The sequence below is a fragment of the Cheilinus undulatus genome, linkage group 4, assembly GCF_018320785.1.
Source record: "Cheilinus undulatus linkage group 4, ASM1832078v1, whole genome shotgun sequence".
Classification (NCBI taxonomy): Eukaryota; Metazoa; Chordata; class Actinopteri; order Labriformes; family Labridae; genus Cheilinus; species Cheilinus undulatus.
The window spans coordinates 14895215-14920887 of NC_054868.1; the positions used below are offsets into that span (position 1 = coordinate 14895215).

Sequence of the window (25673 nt, forward strand, 5' to 3'; positions counted from 1 at the left end):
TGGCTGCACCGGGGCATGGCGCTGCTATCTCACTTGAGAAAACCAGCAAGGGACATGCCCCAGCCAATGAGGAGGCTAGTACTCGCAGCCAATCAGGCTCAGGTCAGAGGGAGCAATCCTATTGGCCGCTGTAGCTTCCGTGTCTCAGCTCAGTGAGAAGTTGATTCAATGGCGGAATTATGGCTGTGTTCGGTCCTGTGTAGGATTTGTTCATGATGAGATGAGGTGTTTTTTTGCCTGTGATTCGGCCATTGATTTCAGTGGAAAAGCAGAGCAAAATCACTCCACGCTTTGCTACCGTGAGTATTCAATTCAGTGGGCTTTCTCATCTGTGAGGAGGTACGTACAGAGAGGGGCGGAGCTACAGAGCTCAAACAGAGAGAAGAACAGGCAGGGAGGGGGAGTTGGGAGTTGATTCTATACAGTTCTCATCTCATCTCAGTCACATATCGGAGCAGTAAATAAATTACACCCGGCATTTATTTGGAACAGGCGTTTATTTGTCAAAATGTACTGCCACACCCAGCGGTTAATTTGGACCCAGTGATTATTTGGTATTTTACGGTAAGAGAAAATCCTAGAACACATTTTCCTTCCTCATGCTAGGAAGACTGTCTTCTAATGACGACCATGGATTAATGGTCTGTTGCACCAACTATGTTTAAAGGGGCTCTATGCAAGATTTAGAAAAATATCAGTGTAGCGACACTGCCATTAGTCGAACTACAACAACATTGTGTTGCTTGTCCACGACGGCACGCTCCTTGCTCATGAACGAGCCTCCGGTTTATCATCTGATACACACGCAGACCAAGGTGATTTACCGGCATCATGTATACAGAGGAGGTAAGTGAAGTAACACTTAAAAGTTCCACGAACTAAAAATGAAAATGAACTAGAATGGCCGTCTGAGGCGGCAGACCCACGCCTAAGCAGCGCCACCAAGGAACTCATGCTCCCATTGATTACTATGGTGTTCAAAATTTCGAAGTCCGAGAAAAAACGAACAGGTGCATGGATCATCACCAAAATCTAACTGATTCTTTCCTGTCACTATTCCAATATTCCCTGAAAGTTTGGTGAAAATCCGACTCTCCGTTCTTGAGCTATCTTGTACACATTCAAACAAAGAAACAAACAAAGATACAGAACCCTTTACGGAACCCTGCTAATTTCATCGGCGTGGGTAATAAAGTATATTTGAACCTCTAGTGTGTACACAGCACAAAATTAAATATTGGTTCACATGAGGTGATTCAAAAAAGACAATAATTTCGCGACCATTTCTATGAATGAACAACTTCGCTACTTAGTGCAGCATTGACCAAATTTATTGTCTTTTTACATGTGTAAAGTGTATTGAAAGGGATGGTTTTTAGAGCAGAAGCAACAGGGAAAACTTGCTCAGCTCTGATAATGCTGCCTTGACCACGGATATCAGGTGACATTATGTGTTGAAGATATTTTACAAAGTATCAAAAGATAAACTCAGTAAGTTGAGTCCAATGCCAGGAAGCAAGAAAAAGATGCATTATTATCCGGAAAACACTAAATGAGCAACGTGACATTCTCGTTGTTTGGATAGCATCTTCATAAGCAAGCTAATGTGATGTAGCATATGGTTTATACAACATAAAACAGTACATTGTATTTCATGGTCTGGAGGGATGCCTTACCTTTTCAACAGAAAGATGGCACTCTCTGAATCTGTATTTATCCCGATCGCCAAGCGAAGCTCCCTCCATTTCTCAAATGCTCCACCGATATTTATCCTCAATTTCCCCTGCGTTGGTCACACACTCTCTTTTAGCTTAACAGGCTTCAGCAGATAAAACTGTCTTAGCTTTTTTATGTTTTTGCAGAGTTTGTGTGGGTGTTTGGGCTAAGCTAGCCGGTCGTTTACTCCCAGAAGAAGCATTCTCAATTCAACACGCCGTTGTCAGGTATAAACAGAGCAAGGGGGTGCATGCATTACATAGTACTCGACATCACTTCTGTTGAGATTTTGCATTCAATCCACAATTTGTGTGCTGAACCAAACATTGTTTGTACCAATCAGGATAATTTTAGGATGAGGCGGTAGCCTGTGAACCGATAACGGGCTGCCGCTTGTGGTTAGATGTAGCTTTAGTATAGTAGTAGTTTTATCAGAACTGGACCATAATTCTGTATACAGTGTCTGTAACAAATATTATATAATATATATATAATTATATATATAATTATATATTATATAATATTTACCCTTTTATGGAATTTATAAATCAATCAAATAATTTAGCTGTTTTGACCAAAAAAATTACAAAAAACCTCATTAATGTAAAAGTGAAAATAGATTACACACAAAGTGACATCAATTAGGTAAAAATATGTAATGTAAAGTTAGTGAACGAATGATATTCACCTCCTTCAAATCAGTATTTAGTAATCACCTTTGGCTGCAATCACAGCACTGAGTCTGTGTGGATAGGTCTCAATCAGGCTTGCATATGTAGACACTGTAGTGTTACTCCTTTCTTCTTTGCAAAACTGTGGGGTTGAACAGAGTAGAGTGTTAACAGCCCTTTTTAATTCTAGCCACAAATTCTCTATTAGATTGAGGTCTCAGCTTTGACTCGGCCAAGCTGTGGATCCTCTGCAGACTGAATAGGATTGTCCTCCAGGAATTTCCTATATTTTGCCACGTTCATTTTACCTTCTACCTTTACAAGCCTCCCAGGACTGGCTGCAGAGAAGCATCCCTGCAGCATCCTGTGCTGCTACCACTGTGCTTCACAATAGGGATGGTGTGTTCAGGGTGATGTTGGGTGTTTGGGGGTACATATAACACTGAACAAACATAAACTTTACCTGGGCAACACATATTAGTGATTAACCCCTTTAAGATGTCTATTCAGTCTATTCGGCTATTTTCTATGCGAGATTGGGCCATCTGTGATTAATCGCACCGTGTTCCAAATTATTTTTCAAATAATACTTTTCTACGATTTTCCTATATATTGGATGCAAATGACAGTCAGTATAATTTTCAAGTCATTAACCATGAAAGCATGATTCCAATTTTATTGAGCAAACCTCCCAATGATATGTATATTTATATATTTTTTTTTTTCAAAAATAAAAAAACTCAAAACGCACTGTTCCAAATTATTATGCACAACAGAGTTTCAAAACATTGTATAGGTTGTAGAGCAGGGTTTCTCAAACTTTTGAGGGCTAGGGACCCCTTACAGGGCAGAAAATTTTCCAAGGACCCCCACATGACCCTCATGCTGATTAAACATGTTAACTGCCATTTGTCCTCCTAGATGCTGTATTTTAAACTCTTCAACGTTAATACAAGCTCTTGTCCAATTGATTGTGGCTTCTTACTTTTGTGACCCATTGAGCAGACAAATAAGAATCCCTCTTTATTTTTTCTGAGGTTGGGCTCAGGTTCACCCTTCATGTTTTCTGACAAATGTAGTCCTCAACCTTTCAGTGGAAAAAAATCTTTTGTTTTGTTCCTGAAACTCTGCATATTTTGTCATCAGATGACACTTTAGCTTGGTGGGATTCATGGCTTCACATGAAGACAGACAACACATTGTGATCTTCCTTCGCTGTTCTCAATAAAATTAAACTCCAGCTGTCATCATAATTTCCCAGTTTAGCTGGTTTGGGCCTAGCATCACTTGATGAAGTGGACGCGCTTAAATATTTATCCATTGTTGCTAGCTGGACCTGCACACCAAATGCATCCTGAGCAAAGTGACTTATGTGTGATATCTCAAAATCATATCTGAGTTTTTATTGGCCGAATGCTGAATTATGTGGGAGTAATTGGTTTGGTACGATTGCTTTATTTGTGTTGTGTCCCTGTATATATGTCCCTGGCATGTTGTGGCGCTCTACCCCCCAAACTCCCTCATTTTCATGAGGGAAGACAGAGTAGAGAGAGGATTAAACAAAACTAACAGATAGAGAAGTTACAGGGTTTCGTCAACCTTCATTTTTGCCCCAGCTGGCATTACACCTCCTCATCCAAATCCACTGGCTGGCCTGAGCTGCTTCATCTGAGATCTCCTTAACTGTCTTTCTGTCCCTGCACTCCCAGCTCTCTAAGTAAAGAAACAGTTGACCTTGCCACAAACCCTCTACATCCCACTTCTACTGGACGAGTCCTAACTTTCCATCCTCGCTGTTCAGCTTCTGCTCCTAAATCTGCATATCTCAGCTTCTTCCTTTCATAAGCTTCCTCCACAGAATCCTCCCACAGAACTGTCAGCTCTATAAAATAAACTACATGCTGACTGGCAGACCACAGCACTATGTCAGGCCTAAGATTGGTGCAAACTATCTCCAGTGGCACAACAAGTTTCCCTCCTTAATCTACCTGCATCTCCCAGTCCTTGGCATTCTTCAATTGGCCTAACTGGTGCTTACCTAATAACCTACCTCTTTTAACCTTCTCTCCCTCTCTGACGAACCGAACCGTCCTCGTTCCCTGATTCTGTCCTGCATTCACCTGTCGCCTTCTGTTTTCAATTCCTGCTGCTGGACTTTTCAAAACCCTGTCATGCCTCCATGTATATCTACCTTGTGACAGACTGATCTTACATCCTGTCAAAATGTGCCTTGAGGTTGCTGTCTCGGAACACAAAGGACACGATGGGTCCCCGTCAACCCAGCACTTTAGGTTCTGGGGATGGTAGGACATCATAGGTAGACCCTAGCAGGAATTTGACCCGCCTATCTTCCATACTCCATAGGTCTCTCCAACTCAGCTTCCTCTTCTCTACACTCTCCCAGTTCATCCACCATCCCTGCTTAGCCTGAGCCACAGCCTTAGTACACCTTACTACTTCCTCCTGTCTACGTACCTGTTTCACTACCAGTCTCCTTCTATCTTTAGGACCTGCTTTGTTCCATGCCAGTCTACCTGAGCCAAGCCCCAGGCCTCCCTGACCTATCTGGACATTGCCTACAATCTCGGCATGCCTAAGAGCTGCCTCTGCGTCCTCTACTGCCTGTCTTGGGTTCCATTTCCTTTCCACTGGTTGGATTTGGAACTACACTGCTAACTATTCTATCTTTGCTCCCTGCTAACAGCAGCTCTGTTCTAACCTTTGAGCACTTGATCTCTTCTGTTAAGCTAGTGATCGGGAGTTGGAGTATCCCTTTGCCATACAGTACCACACTGCTAAGGCACCAAGGAACGCCCAACCACTTCCTTATATATGAGTTATACGAGTTCCAGCTTCTCTATCTTCGATATTGGTATCTCATAAACTGACATGGGCCACATCAGTCTTAACCTGACACGCCTGATGGATTTGTTTCACACATCCATCTGGGAAAGCTTCAATAGGAAACGTTTGAGAAAAGGCAGAGGATTTGAAAAAAACTCAGAGTGTGATTGGATGAACGTTCTGTCTGTCACATCTCCACAGGCCAAACAGAGCAACAAAACATGTGACGTAGCAGCTATCCAGCGGCGCTTGCGCTGCTACCAAGGATTAAGACGAAACATGGTGACTATAGACATGTTAGTACTCGACTTTTGTCGATTTTGAAAAGAAAACAACTCACTGCTGATCTTTGTTCTTCTTTTCATGAAGACATGTAATCAAGTTCTGATAAAACTGGTGCTTCAGCAGCATCCACGCTAATCTCTTCCTCCATAACTGCACCAGCTCTTGCTGCTGCTTGTTAATGTCACGACTCTGCTGCGCCTGAAAGTACTGCCCCTCGTCACTGATTGGTCCTGTCACTTTCTAATTGGGCCCTAACGTTTCAGATGGGTGCCTAACAAGATGGATTTGCCAGTGAAAAACAAGGAAACGGGCGTGTCCATCTGCTTTGCAAGGTTATATCAGTCTAGGAAATAGCCCAAACTGCAAGCACCATAACTTCAACCTTCCTGGGGGCCCTGATTTATCAATCCTCCCTAATCTCTCCACTACATCTTTCCAAAGCTGCTCCACCTGTTCACTGTCACTCAGGTCTTCATTATACCATCTCCCTAAGCTTTTTACTGGCTTCTTCCTTGTTGACGGTATCTCTTCCTCATCTACAAAAAAACTTCCTGTCAACAATCTTCCCTCTTGATACTGAGATGCTCCTGGACTTACTAGGCTTGATCTTCATGCTAGCCCACTTGAGATTCTTATTTAGCCTCTCCAGTAGCCTTCTCATGCATGGCACTGTCGTGGTGACCAGCGTCATGTCATACATGTAAGCCCTGATTGGTGGGAAGCGCATCCCATCCTGCCATCTCTCTCCTCCTACCACCCACTTGGAAGCTCTAACAATGACTTCCATTGCCATTGTGAAGGCTAGAGGGGAAATCGTGCAGCCTGACATAATACTTAACTCTAGTCTCTGCCAGCCTGTCATAAAGTTTACAGTACTAATACACATCCTAACATCTCTGAAATACATCTTCACTAAGTTTACCACTATCTCTGGCACTCTAAAGAGCTCAAATGCCCTCCAGATAAGACAATGAGGTACTGACCCAAACGCATTTGCTAGATCTAAAAATACTACGTGTAACTCCCTATTCTCTGCCTTAGCTGCCTGGATGTTATGCCAGATCATACTTGTGTGCTCTATGCACCCTGCAAAACCTGGGATCACTGCTTTCTGCACCATTGTGTCTATTAGTCTATTTACTTCTTAATAACTGGATAACCTCTTTGCCATTATACTGAAGAAAATCTTCACCTCCACATTCAGGAGTGAGATTGTACGAAACTGGCTCAGATCAGAGGATTCCTTCTCCTTAGGAATCAGGATCCCTACTGCTCTACACCAGGCTTTTGGGGTAGACTCTTTCTCCCAGGCTAACCTTAATAACCACCACAGAACCCTAAGGACATCAGGCGTGTTTTTGTAAACCCTCTAGGGACTCCTTTTGGCCCTGGGGCCGAAGAAGCCTTTGCACGCCTAGCTACATCCTGCACTTCCTTCCACCTTGGTGGTTTAACATCCATTCTAAACTCTGTCTTCCCTAGTGGTGGCATGTCGGGTGGGAGGCCCCACTCCCTATTCTGTCCTGGAGCTGAATGTGTTCTTTTTAAATAATCCTATACCTTCTGCTTTGATGCGCTAAGCTGCCCTCCCTTTTCCTGAACAAACAACCCTTTAGCAAACTTAAAAGGATCCCTATAAAATGCTGTCCAAGCCTGCTCCTTCTGCTTCCTTTTCCTCCTTAGTTGTTCTGCCCTTTAAGTGTCACCAGCCTATTTCTGAGCTCCTCCTGTAGAACATTAAATCCCTCTCTCTCCTCTTCTGTAGCCTTCCTCCACTGTTTCCTTAACTGTCTCTTCTCCATTACTAACTTATCTATCTCTTTCTGTCTTCTAGATTTTGCTGGCTGCACCCTCTCAACCTTGTTTCTGTCTTGCACTCCAAATCTCTCTGCACCATATGCATATATCAAATCTCCTATCGTCTCTAGCTTTTTCACCACCATTCCCTTGATGCCTTCTAACAACATTGCAAGGTCCCTATCAACTGTCTCCCACTCTTTTCTCTCACTTGCCTTAGGCCATTTCACTGTGGCTTTATGCTCCAAGGTTCTCCCTCTGATTGGCAGGCTGTCCTCAGTGCCATCCATATCCCTTCTGCCCAGGCTATCCCCCTCCTCTGCAGTGCCAGAGTTACTGATATCCTGCGGACTGTTGTTTTCTACCTGCCACTGGACTTACATGCTAACATAGGGCCCCTTCTTTGATATCACCTTCACAATTCTTGCATCCATTGAACTTGAGAATTTTTGGAGAGTTTTAGCTTGAATTTCTTTGCAAGATGTCAGAATAGCCTGCTGTTTAGATGTGAACTGCCACCCACCCTCATAGATCTTTTGCTTGAAGATGCTCCAAAGGTTCTCAATAGGGTTGAGGTCAGAGAGGATGTTGGCCACACCATGAGTTTCTCCTCCTTTATGCCCTTAGCAGCCACTGACACAGAAGTATTCTTTGCAGTATGAGATGGTGCATTGTCATGCATGAAGATAATTTTGCTACGGAAGGCACTGCTCTTCTTTTAGTACCATGGAAGAAAGTGGTCATGTTGGTCAGAAACTTTATGTACTTTGTTACAGTTGTTTGTTTGTTACAGTTTTATATACTTTCCCCATAATTTTCACATCCTCAGGGACCCTAAAGGGGCCTACCAGCTCTCTCCCCATGATTCTGGCCCAAAACATGATCCTGCCACCTCCTTGCTGATCGTGCAGCCTTGTTGGGACATGGTAGCATCCACCAATCATCCACTACTCCATCCATCTGGACCATCCAGGGTAACACGGCACTCATCAGTAAACAAGACTGTAAATTAAGTCTTTATGTATTTCTGGGCCCACTGCAACCATTTCTGCTGGTGAGCAGGTAGCTGAATAATAGGGTTATGCAAGACTGCAAGCCTCTGGAAGATCCTACACCTTGAGGTTCATGGGACTCCAGAGGCACCAGCAGCTTTAAATACCTGTTTGCTGCTTTGTAATGGCATTTTAGCAGTTGCTCTCTTAATCAGATGAATTTGTCCGTCAGAAACCTTCCTCATTTTGCCTTTATCTGCACAGACCCTTCTGCGCTCTGAAACAGCCACATATATCTTCACAGGATGATGATCACGCTTAAGTTTTTGTGAAATATCTAATTTTTTCATACGTTGTCCAAGGCATTGCACTATTTGACACATTTCGGCAGCAGAGAGATCCTTTTTCTTTCCCATATTGCTTGAAACCTGTGGCCTGCTTCAAGAGGGGGTATTGTACTTTTTTATTATACTATATATTTTTAAAACATAAATATAAAGTCACAATGTTGGGTGTCCATACTCCACGTATGCAAATTTTCAAACCGCAAGATAAACGTATGTGGCAGTAATCTTGGAATTAGGGTTAGGGTAGACTGTAAACTCATTTTGACGGGCTGGAATGATGAGGATTAGCCCATATTTCAGCGTGCATGCATACACAGACAGATGCATAGACCTTTACCACTTTGCACACATGGACTGTCAAGGAGGTTATTTAATCTGTTAAAAATCTTGTACCTAGTGGGCTGTCTCACTGACCCTGACATCATAAATTAATGAAAGCTCGTCCGTCTCTGCTGCAGGTGTCTCAGTACACCGGTTGACATGCTGAGTTCCTGCTGCTTCCACCTCGCTTGCTCACTACCCAAACCTCACTTTAAACCAAAGTTTGAAATATAACAAAAAGATGGATGAATGATGATTCAGATCAGTGCCTGTTGCTTTATCACTCACCACCGCCCGCCCCCCATGGAAATGTAACATATAAAGGCATATGTTTGTAGCCTACTCAAAGGTCATAACAGAGACAGAATTAAAAAGTTGTTCTCCATCTTTCCAACTTGTCTCTGCGCTATGACGCATGAGCGTGTGCTGTATGAAGTGCTCTGTCAGGATGGATCCAGCAGGATTTTAAATTAGTGACAGAGACACAGGCTCGCAGTACGAAAACTTTGCCACGTTCTACAAATTTTTGCAGTCGAGGCAAATAAAAACACAACGGACTCAGTGTGCGAGGTCCGAGTGTTTGATGTTTTTTCGGATTACGACTCATTTGGAGCAGACAAATGCGCACAGCTCTGCAGTGCAGCCTTTTAACAACTTTTTATCAGCTGTAAAGAGACATCAGTGAAAATGAAGCATTTCAGATGGAGGTTAAAATAAGGGTTTTTCAGGACGCCGGTGTGGAAAACATGATGAGTTTTTTGAGCTGTAAACCATGAAAAGCTACTACCTGGGTATCAGAGAGATGGTGTAAAGCCTTGAAAAAAGGCATAATACCCCCTCTTTAATAATGTGGAACATCCTTAAGCTTTCCTTTGATTGGGCTCACCTGGCAAACTAATTATCACAAGTGCCTGAGATTGAGTTCAGTGAACCAAAGAGCCCTGAGACACAACACCATCCATGAGTTTCATTAAAAAACAACAAAATTAATGTTTATGACACTAAAATCCAATATGCATCATAATTTGGATCATGGTGTAAGCGTGCACGCAGTGCCTGCTCGCTCTGACCCTCTCTCTCTCTCTCTCTCCTTCCCTCTCCCTCTCTACTACACAGAAACTGTCATTAGTCAGCTGTCCCGTAATTTCACCTGTTGTTCTGTATCCTCTCTTGTCAAATGTCACCTTCTACCACTGTTAAGTTTGTGATGTTCTGATCAGGAATTAATTAATGCTATTGAACCTCCTCGCCCAGATCAGCTGTTTTGAAATCAGATCACCGGTGAAAACAAATAATTAACTATTTATGGCGATTCCATAAAAGAAGGGCTACTGGTGCTATGCTAACACTGAAGCAGAGACATGGTGAGGAAGAGAAAGAAGCAAAATGTATGCACTGCTGTATGTGAAGGAAGGGGAGGGGTGCAGGGGTGTATGTGAGGGGGTAAGGGGGGCAAGATCAATCAGATAGCTAATAAAGTAGGGCTGTGTTCTGATGAAAATAAGAAACCCACAGTGATGACCATTATTTCAAACTAAAAGACAGATGATGATAATACAAAATTAATCTTTTTTATTGCAACAAGGAATATGATCATTAAAAGCAATGGTAATGATGAAATCATGTCAAAGCCTGGCTTAGGCCAGGGGCTGCCCTGATGACACTAGTCTCTAAACTGCACTGAAAAAGGTCAAACATCATTGTCATTCACGGTTAAAACTTCTGTTTGACTTCATTATTGTTTTTCACTTTAAAGACCCTGTAAAGTGAAATTAAAGTTTTTGTCTTAACACACTAGATATGTTGGAATATTGTTGCTGTAAACATGTAAAAACACTGAGAAACACTGAAAAAGGTCAAACATCATTGTCATTCACGGTTAAAACTTCTGTTTGACTTCATTATTGTTTTTCACTTTAAAGACCCTGTAAAGTGAAATTAAAGTTTTTGTCTTAACACACTAGATATGTTGGAATATTGTTGCTGTAAACATGTAAAAACACTGAGATCTACATGTGACTGAATTCTGGCTTTGGACTGTTAAAAGTTTTTCACTTCTTTCCAGATCTTCCTTGGGGGGGGGGGGGCACAATCTGATTGGCCCCCCTGTGTGCCACCCCAAATTTCATTGGCTCTTGAGGCTGTCAGTCAAAGGGTTGCTGCCCTCTGTTCTATCGTCCAACAGATGCAAGAATAAAACAAAGTATTTGACTTTATTATGTGAAAACTCCATGTTTAAAACATCAGGGGGCTTTTAATTTGAAGTTCTACAAACAGGAAGTGGCAGCAGACGACTGTAATGACGCAGCCACCTCGCGGGTATTGTGATTGTGGAGTTCCATGCATTCCAGGTAAGAATACTTAATCTGTAAATCTGCAATTTGTAAGTTTATGAGAATTCAGGCATGTTTAAGGCCCTACAAAGTTTTGCAAACTCTTCTTATGATTAATTTCGATAGGTTTGTATAAGAAGCTGTTAGCTGTTACCATAAGTTAACATGTTCATCATCACAGTATCTTCTCCATTTTTGTGCACTGTTTAGATAGCAACTTTAGCTAACTGTTCAGTTTGTTGCTCTCCATTGTATTTGTGAATGTGTTTCCAAGCTAGACTCCAAAATGAAACGTAGGGGAGACATTCAAGATTTCTTCGTTAAGGATACATGTAATTCTAAGAGCAGTGACAATACAGGTCAGGCAGAAATTGCCAGTGATGGTAAGGGTCAGCTAGAGTGCAGCAGCAACCATGTCCTAAAACAATTCAGGCCAGTAGTCATGGACCTTCAGGTGAAAATACAAATTTGAAGAAAGTTATAAATAATATAACGCCACATATATTGTGTACAGGATATTGCAGTAGTAAATAAGCTTCTAGAATTGCTTAATCAACCTTATGGCATTTTTGACTGTGTTTTTTTTTTTTTTTAATATAGTATGTATTAAACATCTGCTCTTCAAAGCTATTTTGTAAAAAGTATAATTAATGTTTTAATTAGAAATACACTTAAAGAACTGTTGAGTGTTAATGTTTTAGTTTTTGGTCAAAAATGCAGCTAGGAAAGAGACCTCTGATTCTGATTCAGATGACAGCAGCAGTAGCACCAGTAGCAGTACACCCTTGCCTGTACCAAGTGTAACAGTTGAGATTGTGTGATGTACCTTTAAGACATACTGTGCAACGTCATTAGAGGGCACAGTTGTTTATCTTTGTTTTCAGTATGAGTGACACCCCCGTTAGGGATACCTACCTGTAGCTGAGCTTCTGTTCTCCTTTTTACACTCAACTCCAGTAAGGCAAGGATTTGTGCCTACTGTTTTACTTATGTATGATAAAATAGTAGATGTACAACCAGGCTTTGTAAGGTTGATGTTTAATACGTAATAAACGACTAGCATTGTGGAAACCCCCATACACGTGAGGTTGTGCACTTCTGGCTAAATTCATTGCCTGTAGAGGTAGAAAGTCAGCCTTTCCTTTTCCTACACCAGAGGATCTTTGTGGATTATTCTGCTACACGGTGGGGGACATTCAGTTGAGGTTTGAGCTTGAATCTTTGCCTCTATCACCACATCCGTCCCTCTTCTCTCTTTCTCGGCTGCTCGCTGCATGTGTACATTTCTGTCCCGCGTGCTTGGACCACTATTACTGGTTTTGGATAATCTGTTGAACGATGAGGAATCTTGAACTTGAACTGAACTGTAAAATGATGCCTGCCATAACTGTGGAAGAAGCTGAAGAGAAGAAAGTGATTTGTGGACTGTGTGTAATAACAAAAAGGGACTCTGACTGAATAGTTTACACAGTAAAGTTGCTTTGGGGAGTGAAAAAAATATGTCATTGGGTTATAACTCTGATATAGAAACTTGTTAAGTCTATTACTCCTTTTTGTGGCCATAGTCATACTGCATTTGGCCCTTGCATAATCTTTAATAATAGTTTTTAGGAGTATTTGTGCTTTTATCTGCAAGTGATTGAAAAGGGTGCAGTTTTTGATACTTCAAAAATTTTCATTGTAGCTGTGCAAGCTACAGTGCATCTGTATACCCAGATTACGGTTTTTCTTTGAATTTTGCTATTAGATAGCTGCTATTTGAGAAAAGAAAAAAGCCTTAAAGACTGCAGACTACATTGACAAGTTAACACCATGGCGACGTATCCTGAGTACCCTGACTTTGAGAACCCCCAAGATGACACTGACTTTGCAGTTCTTCCAAGACTGACTGCTCCCAGACATTAAAATGCAGACCTTGAACACAAAGTGAAGAGCTTACAGGCCACAGTCGACATGCTTCAGCAGTGCCTACATGAATCTCTTGATCTACAAGAAAAAATTTTGGAGCACTGGGACAGAGATGAAAAGTTAGCCACTACTAGCCCCTCTGCTAACCCCCTAAATCCCATCCCAGTAGCTGCCTCAACCCCCTTTATGCCTGCCCCTCTTACCAAGAGACCTCTGTACTCAAACGTGACAGCATCATCTCATGCTAAAGCTGCTGAAACTGCCCTGCATCATCAGTCAAATTCTGTTGAACTGGCCAACACGACCAGGGTCCTGGCAGCCGCATTACATCAAGCTAAACTTGAGCCTCCTGTGTTTACTGGCAGTGGTGTCCATCCAGAAGACTGGCTGCGATCTGTTAGAACTTGCAGGTCCTCCCTCGAGCTGTCAGATGCTCAAATCCTTAGAGAGCTGCCACGCTTCCTGTCTGTAGAGGCAAAGAAATGGTTCAGTGTGCTTGATAACCATGTAGTCAATTGGACTGTTTTTTGTGAACTGTTCAGGACGGTCTTCTTTCCCTCTGACAACCAAGAGCATGTGAGAAGAGGCATGCTCGACCGCATTCAGGGTCCTGAGGAGCCCCTACCCACATTTGTAGTCCACATGCTCGGTGAATTCAAGAAACTGAGGAACCCCCCCATCTGAAAAAGAGCAAATTGAACTCATCTGTAAGCACGCTTAGGAGAAATACAGAGTCCCTCTTTTTGGTACACCTGTTTACTCAGTCATTGACCTGATGTTGAGAGCACATGATCTCCACTCTGTCCTTGGCCCCAATACCATGCAGCTTCCCTGTTCTCAGATACAGAGTAGAAATGATGGTGGCACTCATTGCTTCAGATGCTCCATGCCAGGTTTTACGTCCCACACCTGCCCTAACTACTCCATTACCCCAAAGGGTCCCCCAAATTCTCCTAAGTCCGCACCTAAACCACAACTGACTGAACCTCAAAACCCAAACTACAACGCGGATGGTGCTGGCGTTGCTAAGAGTGGTGCAACATTGGAGCTGAGACCCGCTGGTAGGAGGCAGGGAAACTTCCAAGGGGGGAGGTCATTTCCAGAGGCAACCCTCCCCCCAGACACTAACTCCGCTTCTCCCACTCTCTCCTATCCCACATGAACAGCCTGTTCTCAATGATGTTGAAGATGGAACTTCACAGTCTCCATGGAACCCCCCATTTAAAGTCAAAGTGAACTTTAAAGGTGCAGCACTGGATGCCACGCTTGACACAGGAGCTTCACTCTCAGCTGTGAGAGCAGATTTCAGAAAACAATCAAAGCCAACTCAATGGCTTGGCGTTGGACTCGGAACTGCACTAATGCAGAGGTATGATGAAGGAAGAGATGTTGCTGTGGCATATGCTAGCCTTGCACTGCATAAATCTGTCATTTGGGCCTTAGAGCAATTCATTGAAGGTCTTCATGTCACCATCTACTCAGATCACAGCAGCTTAAGATGGCTGATGTCTTGCCCAAACCCCTCTGGCAGGCTAGCCAGATGCTCCCTTCACCTTCAAGACTTTGACTTTTAACATTGTCCACAAACAGGTGAGCGTAACAAAGTGCCTGACGCACTCTCCCGCAACCCTCTCCCAGCAACAGATGCTCTGATGGATCTCTTGCCTGCTCATGCTGTCATTGGTAGCCTTGATCTTCGTACTCTGCCCTTGGTAGTGTTAGCGGACCGCTCTCATGTACAACAGCTACAACTGGATGACCCTGTGACTGGAGGGTTGCTCCATAAAATGGAGGAGAACAACCAGAGTCATGACAATGATGATCTCCCCCAATAAGCAGCTTTGGATGACTGCTCTACTTTCATGACCCATAAGCGAAATGCTGCCTGCACCCGCTCAAGCAAATGAAACTCTATGCCCCCACTGCCATCCGTGGTTGTCTGCTGAGGTATTACCATGACCACCCCACAGCTGGACACCTGGGTGTTTCAAAAACACTGGCTCGCCTAAGGCTCAGGTTCTTCTGGCCGAGCATGGCCTCTGATGTCAAAAGGTATGTGGTCTCTTGTTCAGTGTGCCAGACCACTAAGCCAAGCCAAAGAAAGCCAGCTGGCCTTATGTCCCCATTCAACCACAGAGACCCTGGGAAGTACACTGGTGTGGACTATGTCTGCCCACTGCCACACACAGCAAGCGGTAATGCTTACATCCTCGCCTTTGTGGATTACTTCTCAAAATGGATCAAGGTCAGTGCAGTGAGAGAGGCGACAGCACAAGTTGCAGCAAACAAGTTCATCAGCGATGTATTTGCTAGACATGGTGCTCCCTCATTCCTCATCTCAGACAAAGGAATACCATTCGTAAGCAAAGTCTTTGAGGATGTTGTGTCTTCACTTGGCATTGAGCACAGACTCACAACAGCTTATCATCCACAAACAAATGCCACTGAACATGTGAATCAGACTCTCAAAACAGCCATTCGTGCGTATGATGGAGACAAACATACTGCATGGGACAAGTATATTCCTCAGATCTGTTTTGCCCCATGCACTGTACATCATGAAAGCACAGGTCTTAGTCCCTACATGATGTACGGACGAGAGTTAGACACTCCACTTGACATGGTCATTCAACCCTCCTAGACTGGTGTTGATGACCCAGGAGTCCCCTATCCCGAAAGCCTAAGGGCCTCACTTCAAGAAGCACATGATCATGCTCGAGCAGTGCTGACTGAGAGCCACAAACGTCAGAAACGCTATTATGACCTGAGAAGTCACCAAACCTCCTACAAAATCAGAGACATTTTGAGAGCTAAATCCCACCCCAGATCAGATGCACTGCAAAGTTAGCCACACTTTACACTGGCCCCTACCGCATCTCCCAGAAGTTGTACGATGTGAACTACAAACTCACCAGAATCGACACAGGAGCAGATGCAGGAGTTTTTCATGTGGTGAGTCTGCTACCATTTCATACATGGGACACAGCCTCTCCCCGTGGACATATAGGACAGAGCCCTGAGTTTGCGAACGCCAACGCACGTGCCAGACCATTACAAAGCCACCAGTTTGCTGCACCTAAAGGTCGCTAAGGTACGTTGTAGACTACTGACTATGAACTCATCAAGTATCAATATGTATTTTTTTTTGTTTGTTTGTTTTGTTTTTTGTTTAATCTTTAATTCATTCATTCATTTTTTAATTTCTTACCCGCTATAATGTGGTTTTCTCTCAGTACAATTTCAATTAAGATTGTTGAGACTTGGTCATCTCAGGATGTTTTTACAAAGTTTTCTTTGCTGAAAGATCCCTTCCAGAAATGCTTTTAAATATACATAAATACTTATACTTTGAAAATTATATCTGTAATGTTTTTTTTTGTTTGTTTGTTTTAGAAACAAATTTTTTTCTGCAGAAAAAAATAGTCTCCTAGGTTCAAACTCTTTATTGACATTGACAGTAAAGCTCAAATATTGAACCATAGGAAAAATGTTTTCTTATTGTCTGTACTTGAAAAATATGTAATCCATTTGTATTTTAACACAGATCAGGAGAATATGTTTTCACAGACTAATTTTGAAACTTTTTCACTTTAAAGACATTTCTCAAAGAGCAGCAGGTCCTGCAAATCCCATGCTGACAGCCTTCCCTCGCACCCAACGTGGACAGGGAAGGACTTGAGCTTTTAAAGCCTCCTGTTACAAAGACGACAATTGGCTTGAATATTGTCAATGCCAAGATTCTGCACATTGTTTTGCATGTAGGCATTTCTCACTTCTGTTCCTGAAACAACATTCTCTTCAGGTATTGGTTTTTCAAACTGGAAAAAGGCAATGTATAAAGATGGAGGATTCCAGATGCATGCAAAGTCAGAGCACCATCTAAATGCAGTTGTTTCAGACACTGTCTTTAGAACAGTTAAAATGCCTTTATTTTATGACATGGTCATGTTAACCCCAAATGTACACATTTAGCATCAATCCACCATCACTATGTGAAACAGAAGTGAGGAAGCAGTTTTGAAATGGGTTTCCCCCCATACAATAGGAGAGTTCCACTTGGACATAGCATTGTGGCCTGTAGGTAAGGTTTAAGAAATAAAACATCGAGCAGATGGTGTTATTTAGACCCCTGGGGCATTCTATATAGGTCAATGTGCACAAATATCCATATACATATCCTACATCTGTATACATACTCAAAAGAGCATATAATCACATTGCATGGATAAACAATAGACTGAAAATGCATACAAGAAACACTGGTCACAGCAAATTCAACAGTCAACTTAAACCCATTTTAACACTGCTTTCTCACTTCTGTTTGACCTAGTGATCAAGGGTTGATGCTGAAATGTGTACAAGTGTGTTTTTAGGGTTAACATGACCGTGTCATTAAAATAAAGGAATTTTAACTGTTCTAAAGAGAGTGTCTTGGATTTTATCTTGATTTCTTAGAGTACATCATACCTGTTGGATGGAGCCATAACAGCTGGAGTATAACAGCCATGCTCTTAACCCATATATATATATATATATATATATATATATATATATATATACATGAAGGGAGATGAAGCTAGAAGTAGATGTAAAATTTGTTAAATATAGCTAATTAAATATAGCTAAAGGAAGTGTCTTGGATTCTTTCTTTAAATTTCTAAGACTGCATGTATACTGTTTTTGAGTCCAGGAAGTACCCTTTTTTTCTATTTGTTTGATTCCACAAACATTAAGGTATGATGTGATGTCAATTGACATTACTGTAGATAGTATATGCCTGTGTTGATCAATATGTTACCTAAATTTCACAACAAAATCTTGTTTAGTACTAGTTCCATGAAAAAGTAAAGATGTAAATTAGTCAGACTAGCTGTTCTGTGGTGGTTGCATAGGCACAGTAAAGTTGCAGACACAGTTTCAAGATGGTAAAGCAAAAGAAAAAGAAATGTCGTTGTTGGTTACTTCTTTGTGTTACAGTTTTGCTTACTGTATTGATATGATACTTGCACACATGTGTAAAGCAGCCACAATAAATTGATTGTTCTCAGTTTACTTGAATGATGTAATGGGTGCTGATTATTTTTATGACAACTAACATTTGTCACCAAGTAGTAGTAGTAGGGGTGTGTGGCAAAACCACTGGATTCAGTGTGCATGAAGAAGAGAAATAAGTCCAGCCCTCATCTGTTTGTGTATTTACAACCTTATTTAAGTCTCATTAATTTTTTGATCTTGGAATCCTTTCTCCAGGAAATTATTGATTGTCATGTATATGACTTTGGTAGTTTGAACTCCAGTAATGTCAGGAAATGGGAAAATTGACAGTGCCAAATAGTGTTGCTCCTGCTAAGTATGTTACACCTAGGTTTTAAGGGAATGTCAAAAAACAAGGGCATGTCCATCAAAATTGGTTGGTTAGTTAGTGTCAAGTCATTTGTAACTTTTTTCACATGACCAGCTGTTGGGTACAAAGCTAATGTGGCATTTAAGCACATAATGAAGACATTAAAACACTGTCTTTTAGGTGGCCCCCCTAATTTATTTGTTGTACCCACCTGTGCCCCCCACCTCAAAAATAGTCTGGACCTGCCCCTGCTTCTTTCCTGGCTTGGTTTCATGTGGGCAGGGACAATATGTGGGCTCATGATGTCATGGGCCCACAGTTGGGAAAGACCCCGCCCCTCTAACGCTACAAAATAAAATCACAGAGCAGTTCATCAGAGTACAGTCTGTTGTAAGCTGGTGTCACTGCCTTTATTGAAAGTTAACAGTCAGTTAACAATGTTTTTCTGTTCATTGTGAGGTAAATTTTCCAAATCTTTCAGCCACAGTGAACTATGGATCATTTAAAGCATCATAACAGAGATTTGAGGCAGAAAATGGACTTTGTCTGTTCTCTGGCACAGAGCCTGGCAGCTGCACTCTGATCATAAAATCAACATTCAGATTGTTACTTTTTAAAAATCTGAGAGGATCTTATCTCTCCTGAGTGGGCGTGGCTTTATTTCATTCAACAGACATGCCCACACCACCCTGAAACAGATTTTACTGCCTCATTTTTCATGATTTTGAAGCTTAATTTTATAAACTTGGAGATGTTTTATTTAACTGAAATTTGACCTGGGGTTCATAACACAGAAACTTGTCATACAACAAAGCTAAATATAGATTTATTTTCACTTTACAGGGTCTTTAAATCAATGGTCTTCAAGTCACGTTACCTTATAGAATCACAACAAATCGCTCCCTGTTGAGTTTTGCTGTCCACCATTGCATCGCTTTAGCACGCGTGAGCTTAAAAAATACTTTTTTAATACCAAGGTAACCGTTTAAAATTTTAATTTTTTTATTCCAAAAAGAAACTTAACTTCAATGTATTCATTATTATTAGTTTTTCCAAAGCAAAAAATAAATTTGAAAGACAGTGATAAGTTCACTTTGTGTCAATGTTAATTTTTATCTTGGGTGCAGAAATATATTTGATTTGATGATCCATCAAAAATTTAGATACAACCAAATACAAAAATGTTGCTTAAGCAAAACAAAAAATGTTATCTGTAACAAGTTAGAGTGATTTTTAAGTTGATTCAATTTTTGATTCATTTTTTCAGTCCATGCCATAGTTTATGAACTTCTTTTCAGTAGCTCTACATAATAAGGGAGACAAAGGAATTTGTATACAGTTGTATATGTTTGACCTGCTGTGAGGGGCCGGTTCAAGCCAAAAATGTCAGTACCAAATTTTCTCCCCAGTCTAACCCTGCTTGTTGGAAATTGTTCTCTGCCATTATGCCTATTTCTAGTCCTTGCCCAACTGTAGTGAATTTGTAGTGTCCATGTAAATATTCTTTCACTTGGCTATCAACCACCTCTGGTGCTCCAAAGTAATCAAATGCCCCCCAAATGAGACTATACAGTACCAAAACAAATGTATTTTGCAAGATCTGGAAATACTATGTCACGTTATTAATATTCAGGAAACACATACCATAGGATGACTGTGAATATTTCTGACTCTATTTATCTGACTGCCCTAAAACCATAGATACACGTCAACAAAGCATCATAGATGTCCTGACGATGACCCCTAGTGGACAGTGTATGCAACTCTTCTGTTATTTTCTAACAGTAAAAGAACAATAACACCACAACAATACTATATGTGTAAATCCCTGCTCTTAAGTTTAGCTGCCTGAATCTGGTGCCAAATCATACTTTTGTGTCCTGTACCCACAAAACCTGTCTTCTGCACAGGTGTTTCTATCAAATTCTTCCTTGCCATAATATTAAATAAATCTTTGCCTCTACACTAAAGAGAACATTTCTTTGTTGAAAGAGGAGCAAAGAACCACACTTAAAGGTTCCCCCTCCTCCAGTTACCTTCCAATAAATAATTTGAAAAGTCCTACCCTTCCAAAACACTTTGTATGGGAGGTTTCCCAGATGACTGTGAAATATATCCCATGCAATGTATACATGAAACAGTCTATCTGGCATGTCAGTTTACAACCTGCAGTTCCTTCCACCTTGGTGGTCGTACATCCATACTAAACTGCACTGCAACTGGCTGCACTCTCTCAACCCTATCTTTATAACATTTACTCCAAATCTTTCTATGCCATGTGAATAAATAATATGTATCTTCTCTAGTTTATTTACTGTTGTTCCCTAAATTCCCTCTAACAACATCTCTCGGTCCCTATTACTGTCTCCCACTCCTCATTTTCTCATCATCCTTCAGTTACTCCACCTTTCAGAATGATCACGACAACCTAACAGAAGAATTTACACCTACTAGGAGGTAGGTGTAATATTTAAGTTGTAACTTAGGCCGAACTTTCATTCAAATTTGGCCATTTCAACTGCAAATGCATAGCCAGTGTAACCCATAGCAGGGGCGCTACTAATGACCACACAACGTATCGAGTTTGTCATTTCAATTCTTCCCCGAACATGCGGTCCTACAAGTTCCTAATTATACAGTCTGATATCCTGCTAAGTCTAAACTTGTTTGTATGGTTTCAGGTTATAGAAGACTGGAAGTATGTTGCCATGGTGATTGACCGTCTTTTCCTGTGGATCTTCATTCTGGTCAGTGTGGTGGGAACTCTTGGGCTCTTCTTGCAGCCCCTGTTTCAAAGCTACAGCACTGCCACTGCTGACATAGAGTAAGTGCAGAAAATATTATATATATATATATATATATATATATATATATATATATAGTATATAATGAATTAACTGCAGCTATCATATCTATCATGTATACTTTTTCTATAACTGAGGATGAACAGTTACTGTGACCAAAACACAGCACATTTTTTTATAGCTGCTCAGTAGAAAATTTTGCTTATTAAAGGTCATTAAGTTGATTTTTTTAACCTTTTTGTGCCATAGGTATGGGGACTTTTAGGACTTTCCTGACATGAGGAAGAAAGAAGTTGTATGAATGCCATCAGAAACTTAATTAGTTGGAAATATCAATCTATAATCATTCATCACAGCCAGTTATATAGTTATGTAGTTGTGTAGCAATGAAAACTGACTAAGAACAAAATAATGGAGTACTTTTGACTGCATGACTTTTTCATGTACTTGGCCTGAAATACAAGCCTTGTTTTCAAGACAGCATCTATCTTCACAATCTTTAATAGACAACGAGAAGGGTGGATATTGTTACATAGCTTTCCTTTGTATTTTTCCTGCTTGGTTTTTCTTGTTACCCTCTTAACCATATCATATCACAACTGTAGTTGTTACATGGAGAATTAGCAATAAATATGACACTGTACTGTATTTTATTGTGTTTATCAAATTATATCATCCTTTATTTGGGTTTCTGTTTCCCTCACTCACATGTTGCCCTTTTTCTCCTACACATCTGCTTTGCCTTGGAAAATATGCTACTTGCCTGTACATATGGTATTGCTTTGTTTAAGGAGCATTCCTTTTATTGCCTTTTCAAACCAATTTTTGGCACTTATCACTTTCAAGTAACATGTAAAAAACAGTCTGTTCATCTATATTCAAAATAAAACCACTAGATCAATGTCATGTGTTTTCAGTTCAAGGGGATTCTGAAATTTACAGTGCAGAAAACTAAATATCTAACAGATGCTTTGGACTGTGAGGGTGCAGTGCTGCGTGATGTCTAACAGTCAACACAATGTCTGACTGCAAGACTGCAGAGATGGGGACTTGAGTCCGCAACTTGAATGATACTCAACCTTCTCTGGTGAAGGTCTGTCTGAGTGAGGATAAGAAATGTTCATGAAACCTGCTGCAGTTTTTATTTCAATTGGAATAAATAGCTCATTAACAGTAAGTGTTTTATTGTCAGATTTATGGTCAGCTCTCCTTATGTCTTACTCCATGTGTCTCGTTCTCTATTACTCCTCGTGCCTCCCTTTTGATGGATTTTGCTTTTAGTAAGTTTTGTTTTGTGGCTTTTTCCCTTGTGGATCCTCATTTGTTTTTTTTCACTGTGTTGGACTTTAGATATTTTGGGGTTTTGCCAGCTTTTGTTTGTTTACTTAAATCATTTTTGAGTTATCTGCACTTGGGTCCTCATTTGAGGGTTTTTTTTTTTTTTTTTGCAATCTTGACAGAAATCAGCAGGTCAGACCAGGCCATGTATTTCATCTCAATTATGTTGTTTTTGGTAAACTATGCATACGGTAATGCTGAGTGGCTAGTAACCATTGGCCACAGTGGCTGGTGTGCAAGAAAGTTAATGTCAAGCCCTAGTCACACAGTATGTATCGTGCACGCCATGGTCAGGTGGCTAAAGACATAACATTTTGTACACTATTTTCAACATTATTTTATGTTCTGTGTTCTGGACCCAAGGAAGAGTAGCTGCGGCCATGTGCCAATGTTAATGAGGATGCCAAACAATAAACTAGAAACAGTGGTCTAAGCAGAATGAATATCAGAAGTAGATCATAGCACGCTTATTACAACCATAGGAGACTTGAGACTTGACTTGGACTGCAGCTTAAAGACTTCAGGCTTGACTTGAATTGACTGTGTGTGCATTTTTGGTAATTGGTTAACTGTTGATCGAATAGAGCTCCACAAGTAATAGTGAACTAGTAACATACAGTTTATCTGCATGGTTTATTTTTACCATATTTATATCACTGAAATATTCTCTGTGTATATTTAGATTAGATCTCCGTTGTTTTCAGCAACTCACAATTCCAATACGGCAATTGTGTTTTTTATATGCCTTACTCTGCTTGTAATTTATTTTATTCATTCTATTCATTTTCTGTTCGTATACATTAAAGTATTTAAGACAGTCTAAAATTTAAAAATGTTCCCCCTTTCAGTTATCCTGCCTCTTTTGATATCTTATTTGCCCTTTAAAGGTTACACATTGCTCTTGCACAAATCTATATATCTTTCTTTTTTTTTCTTTTTTTTTAGCATTTATAGATTATATGTTCATACTTTATTTTTACTCAAGTAAAATTTTACCTAAAATGAAAAGTTCTGGCAAACTAATCTATTCAAGTAAAAGCATTTGATTTAAAATTTACTTAAAGTACTGAGTAGCTATTGAGGAGTTGTGGGGGTAAAATATGATCTTTCCTTACTGGCAAGAAGAACAAAAGAATAGATCCTTAACCAGGTTGTTCCAGTAAAGTCTTACCTCTATACTAGGATATACAGCAAAATTATCAGTGTTAATTCAACTCATGTAGAGGAAAATGGAAAACTAAGAAGTCAAGGTCTGCACTACATACAGTTAAACTACTCTTTTGAAAGTGTTCAACATTTTACAGCAGTGGTTCTCAACTGGTGGGTTCGGACCCAAAAGTGGGTCACGAAGCCCTTTTCAGTGGGTCGCAGCTGTATGCCGGTGAAAAATTGAGCCAAATTTTCAGTGAGACTCTTAAATGTTATTTATTTTTTTAAAATCCCGCTTCATGGTTTTGTTACATCTTTTGTACTGTCTTAGGTCCAAACTCTGCTACTTTTTATTAAACATATCTGACTGACCAAAAAATCTCCAAAATTTAGGTCGCAATTCTCTTTAAAGAGTTGCTGGTGGGTCCCTTTGCTCAACCAATTGAGAACCACTGTTTTATTGTATGACAGAGATGCCATAACTTTTGAAAATCTGTGGGAAGGTGGGACAACTTCACTCATGGTATAAACATGTCTTGCATAAAAAAAAGCAACAATCAACCAGAAACATGGCCAAAAGAACCCTAGCAGGGATCACTGTACAACAGGTAACATCTAAAAACTGCATGATGTGGAACTCCGCTCACACATCCCCCAAGATTTGAAATGGCAGTGGGCAGAGATCAGTTGACTCTTTACAGAGCTGAACCAACATTTGTGGATCAACACTGTCACTGTTTCACTCACAATGGAGTTAAAATTATCCTTTGAGGTTTAAACCAACTCTGTAATGTTGAAGGTGAACCCTCAGAAATCAACACTCCCGTTTTTGCTGTGTGTAACAGCCGTTTTGGGATGTGATGTGGAATCATTCTTGCTATATGTGTTACTGTGTAGTCAACAGAGGTGGAAAAAGAACAAGAGTATTGTACTCTAGTAAAAGTACAGTTACTCTGATAAAACTTACTTAAGTAGAAGTGCTGATTTCAAAATGTACTCAAAAAAGTACAGCTACTTAAAAATATTACTCAATTACAGTAATTTGAGTAGATGTAGTTAGTTACCTTCCACCCCTGTGTGATTAACACCTGCATTTAAACCTCCTTTGTCAGTTTTTATTGTGCATACTATTAACCATTCTCCCTGACAGCTTCTTGTGGCAAATGGCCACCTCTACTTCTGCACACTTGCAGCATGCAAGGGTGGATAAAAATAAAAGCTATAAAGATTTCATAACTCAAGGTTAAATAAAAGCACTTTTCTTTGGGTCTTAGAGTATGGTGCAGATATGCGGGTGTAAATAATTTAGTATGGTGTGAAAGTTCTAGTGAGAGAAAGATATTTTTATGTTGAACTTGTGCACTGTACCAATAATTTGTGCACTGTATGAAATGAAAACATGGAAGGAGGAATGAAGTGTGACAGATACCAAAATACGGAGATATGGGTGTAGAGAACATGGTTTGAGTAAAATAGGAGGATTGAGATTGGAAAGTATTGAAACTAGGACAGGGGTTGACTGAATAAAAAATATCTTTCATGAGAATTGAAAGATTACAAGGGGAGTGAAAATAGAGTGGCACTAATGGGTTGTGGACTGAGTGCTTCTAGTGTTTATAAAAACATGAATAAAATATTACCAAGAGAAGTGGAACAAGCCTTGACCATTTTGGAAAGTACCATCGACTCTAACCTAGTCCAAACCATTTCACTTTACTAATAAGGTAAGCAGAACACCTGCTAGCACAGAACTTTTCAGATATTTTATCCATATAACATGTAGCTTTTCATTCACTTATAACTTTATTTTTTACTAATAAGCCT

The 25673-nt window shown here is 40.5% G+C and overlaps 1 protein-coding gene across 1 annotated transcript in view; it reads left to right on the forward strand.

Annotated features, from left to right (window-relative positions):
- LOC121508486 (neuronal acetylcholine receptor subunit beta-2-like) overlaps nucleotides 1-21692 on the forward strand; it is a 111953-nt gene extending 90261 nt beyond the window's left edge. The window contains exons 7-8 of the mRNA XM_041785386.1: nucleotides 21240-21382; nucleotides 21612-21692. Coding sequence (XP_041641320.1) covers nucleotides 21240-21382; nucleotides 21612-21627 — 159 coding nt within the window. The 3' untranslated portion in view covers nucleotides 21628-21692. The remainder of the gene's footprint in view (nucleotides 1-21239; nucleotides 21383-21611) is intronic.
- The last annotated feature ends 3981 nt before the right edge of the window (nucleotides 21693-25673 follow it).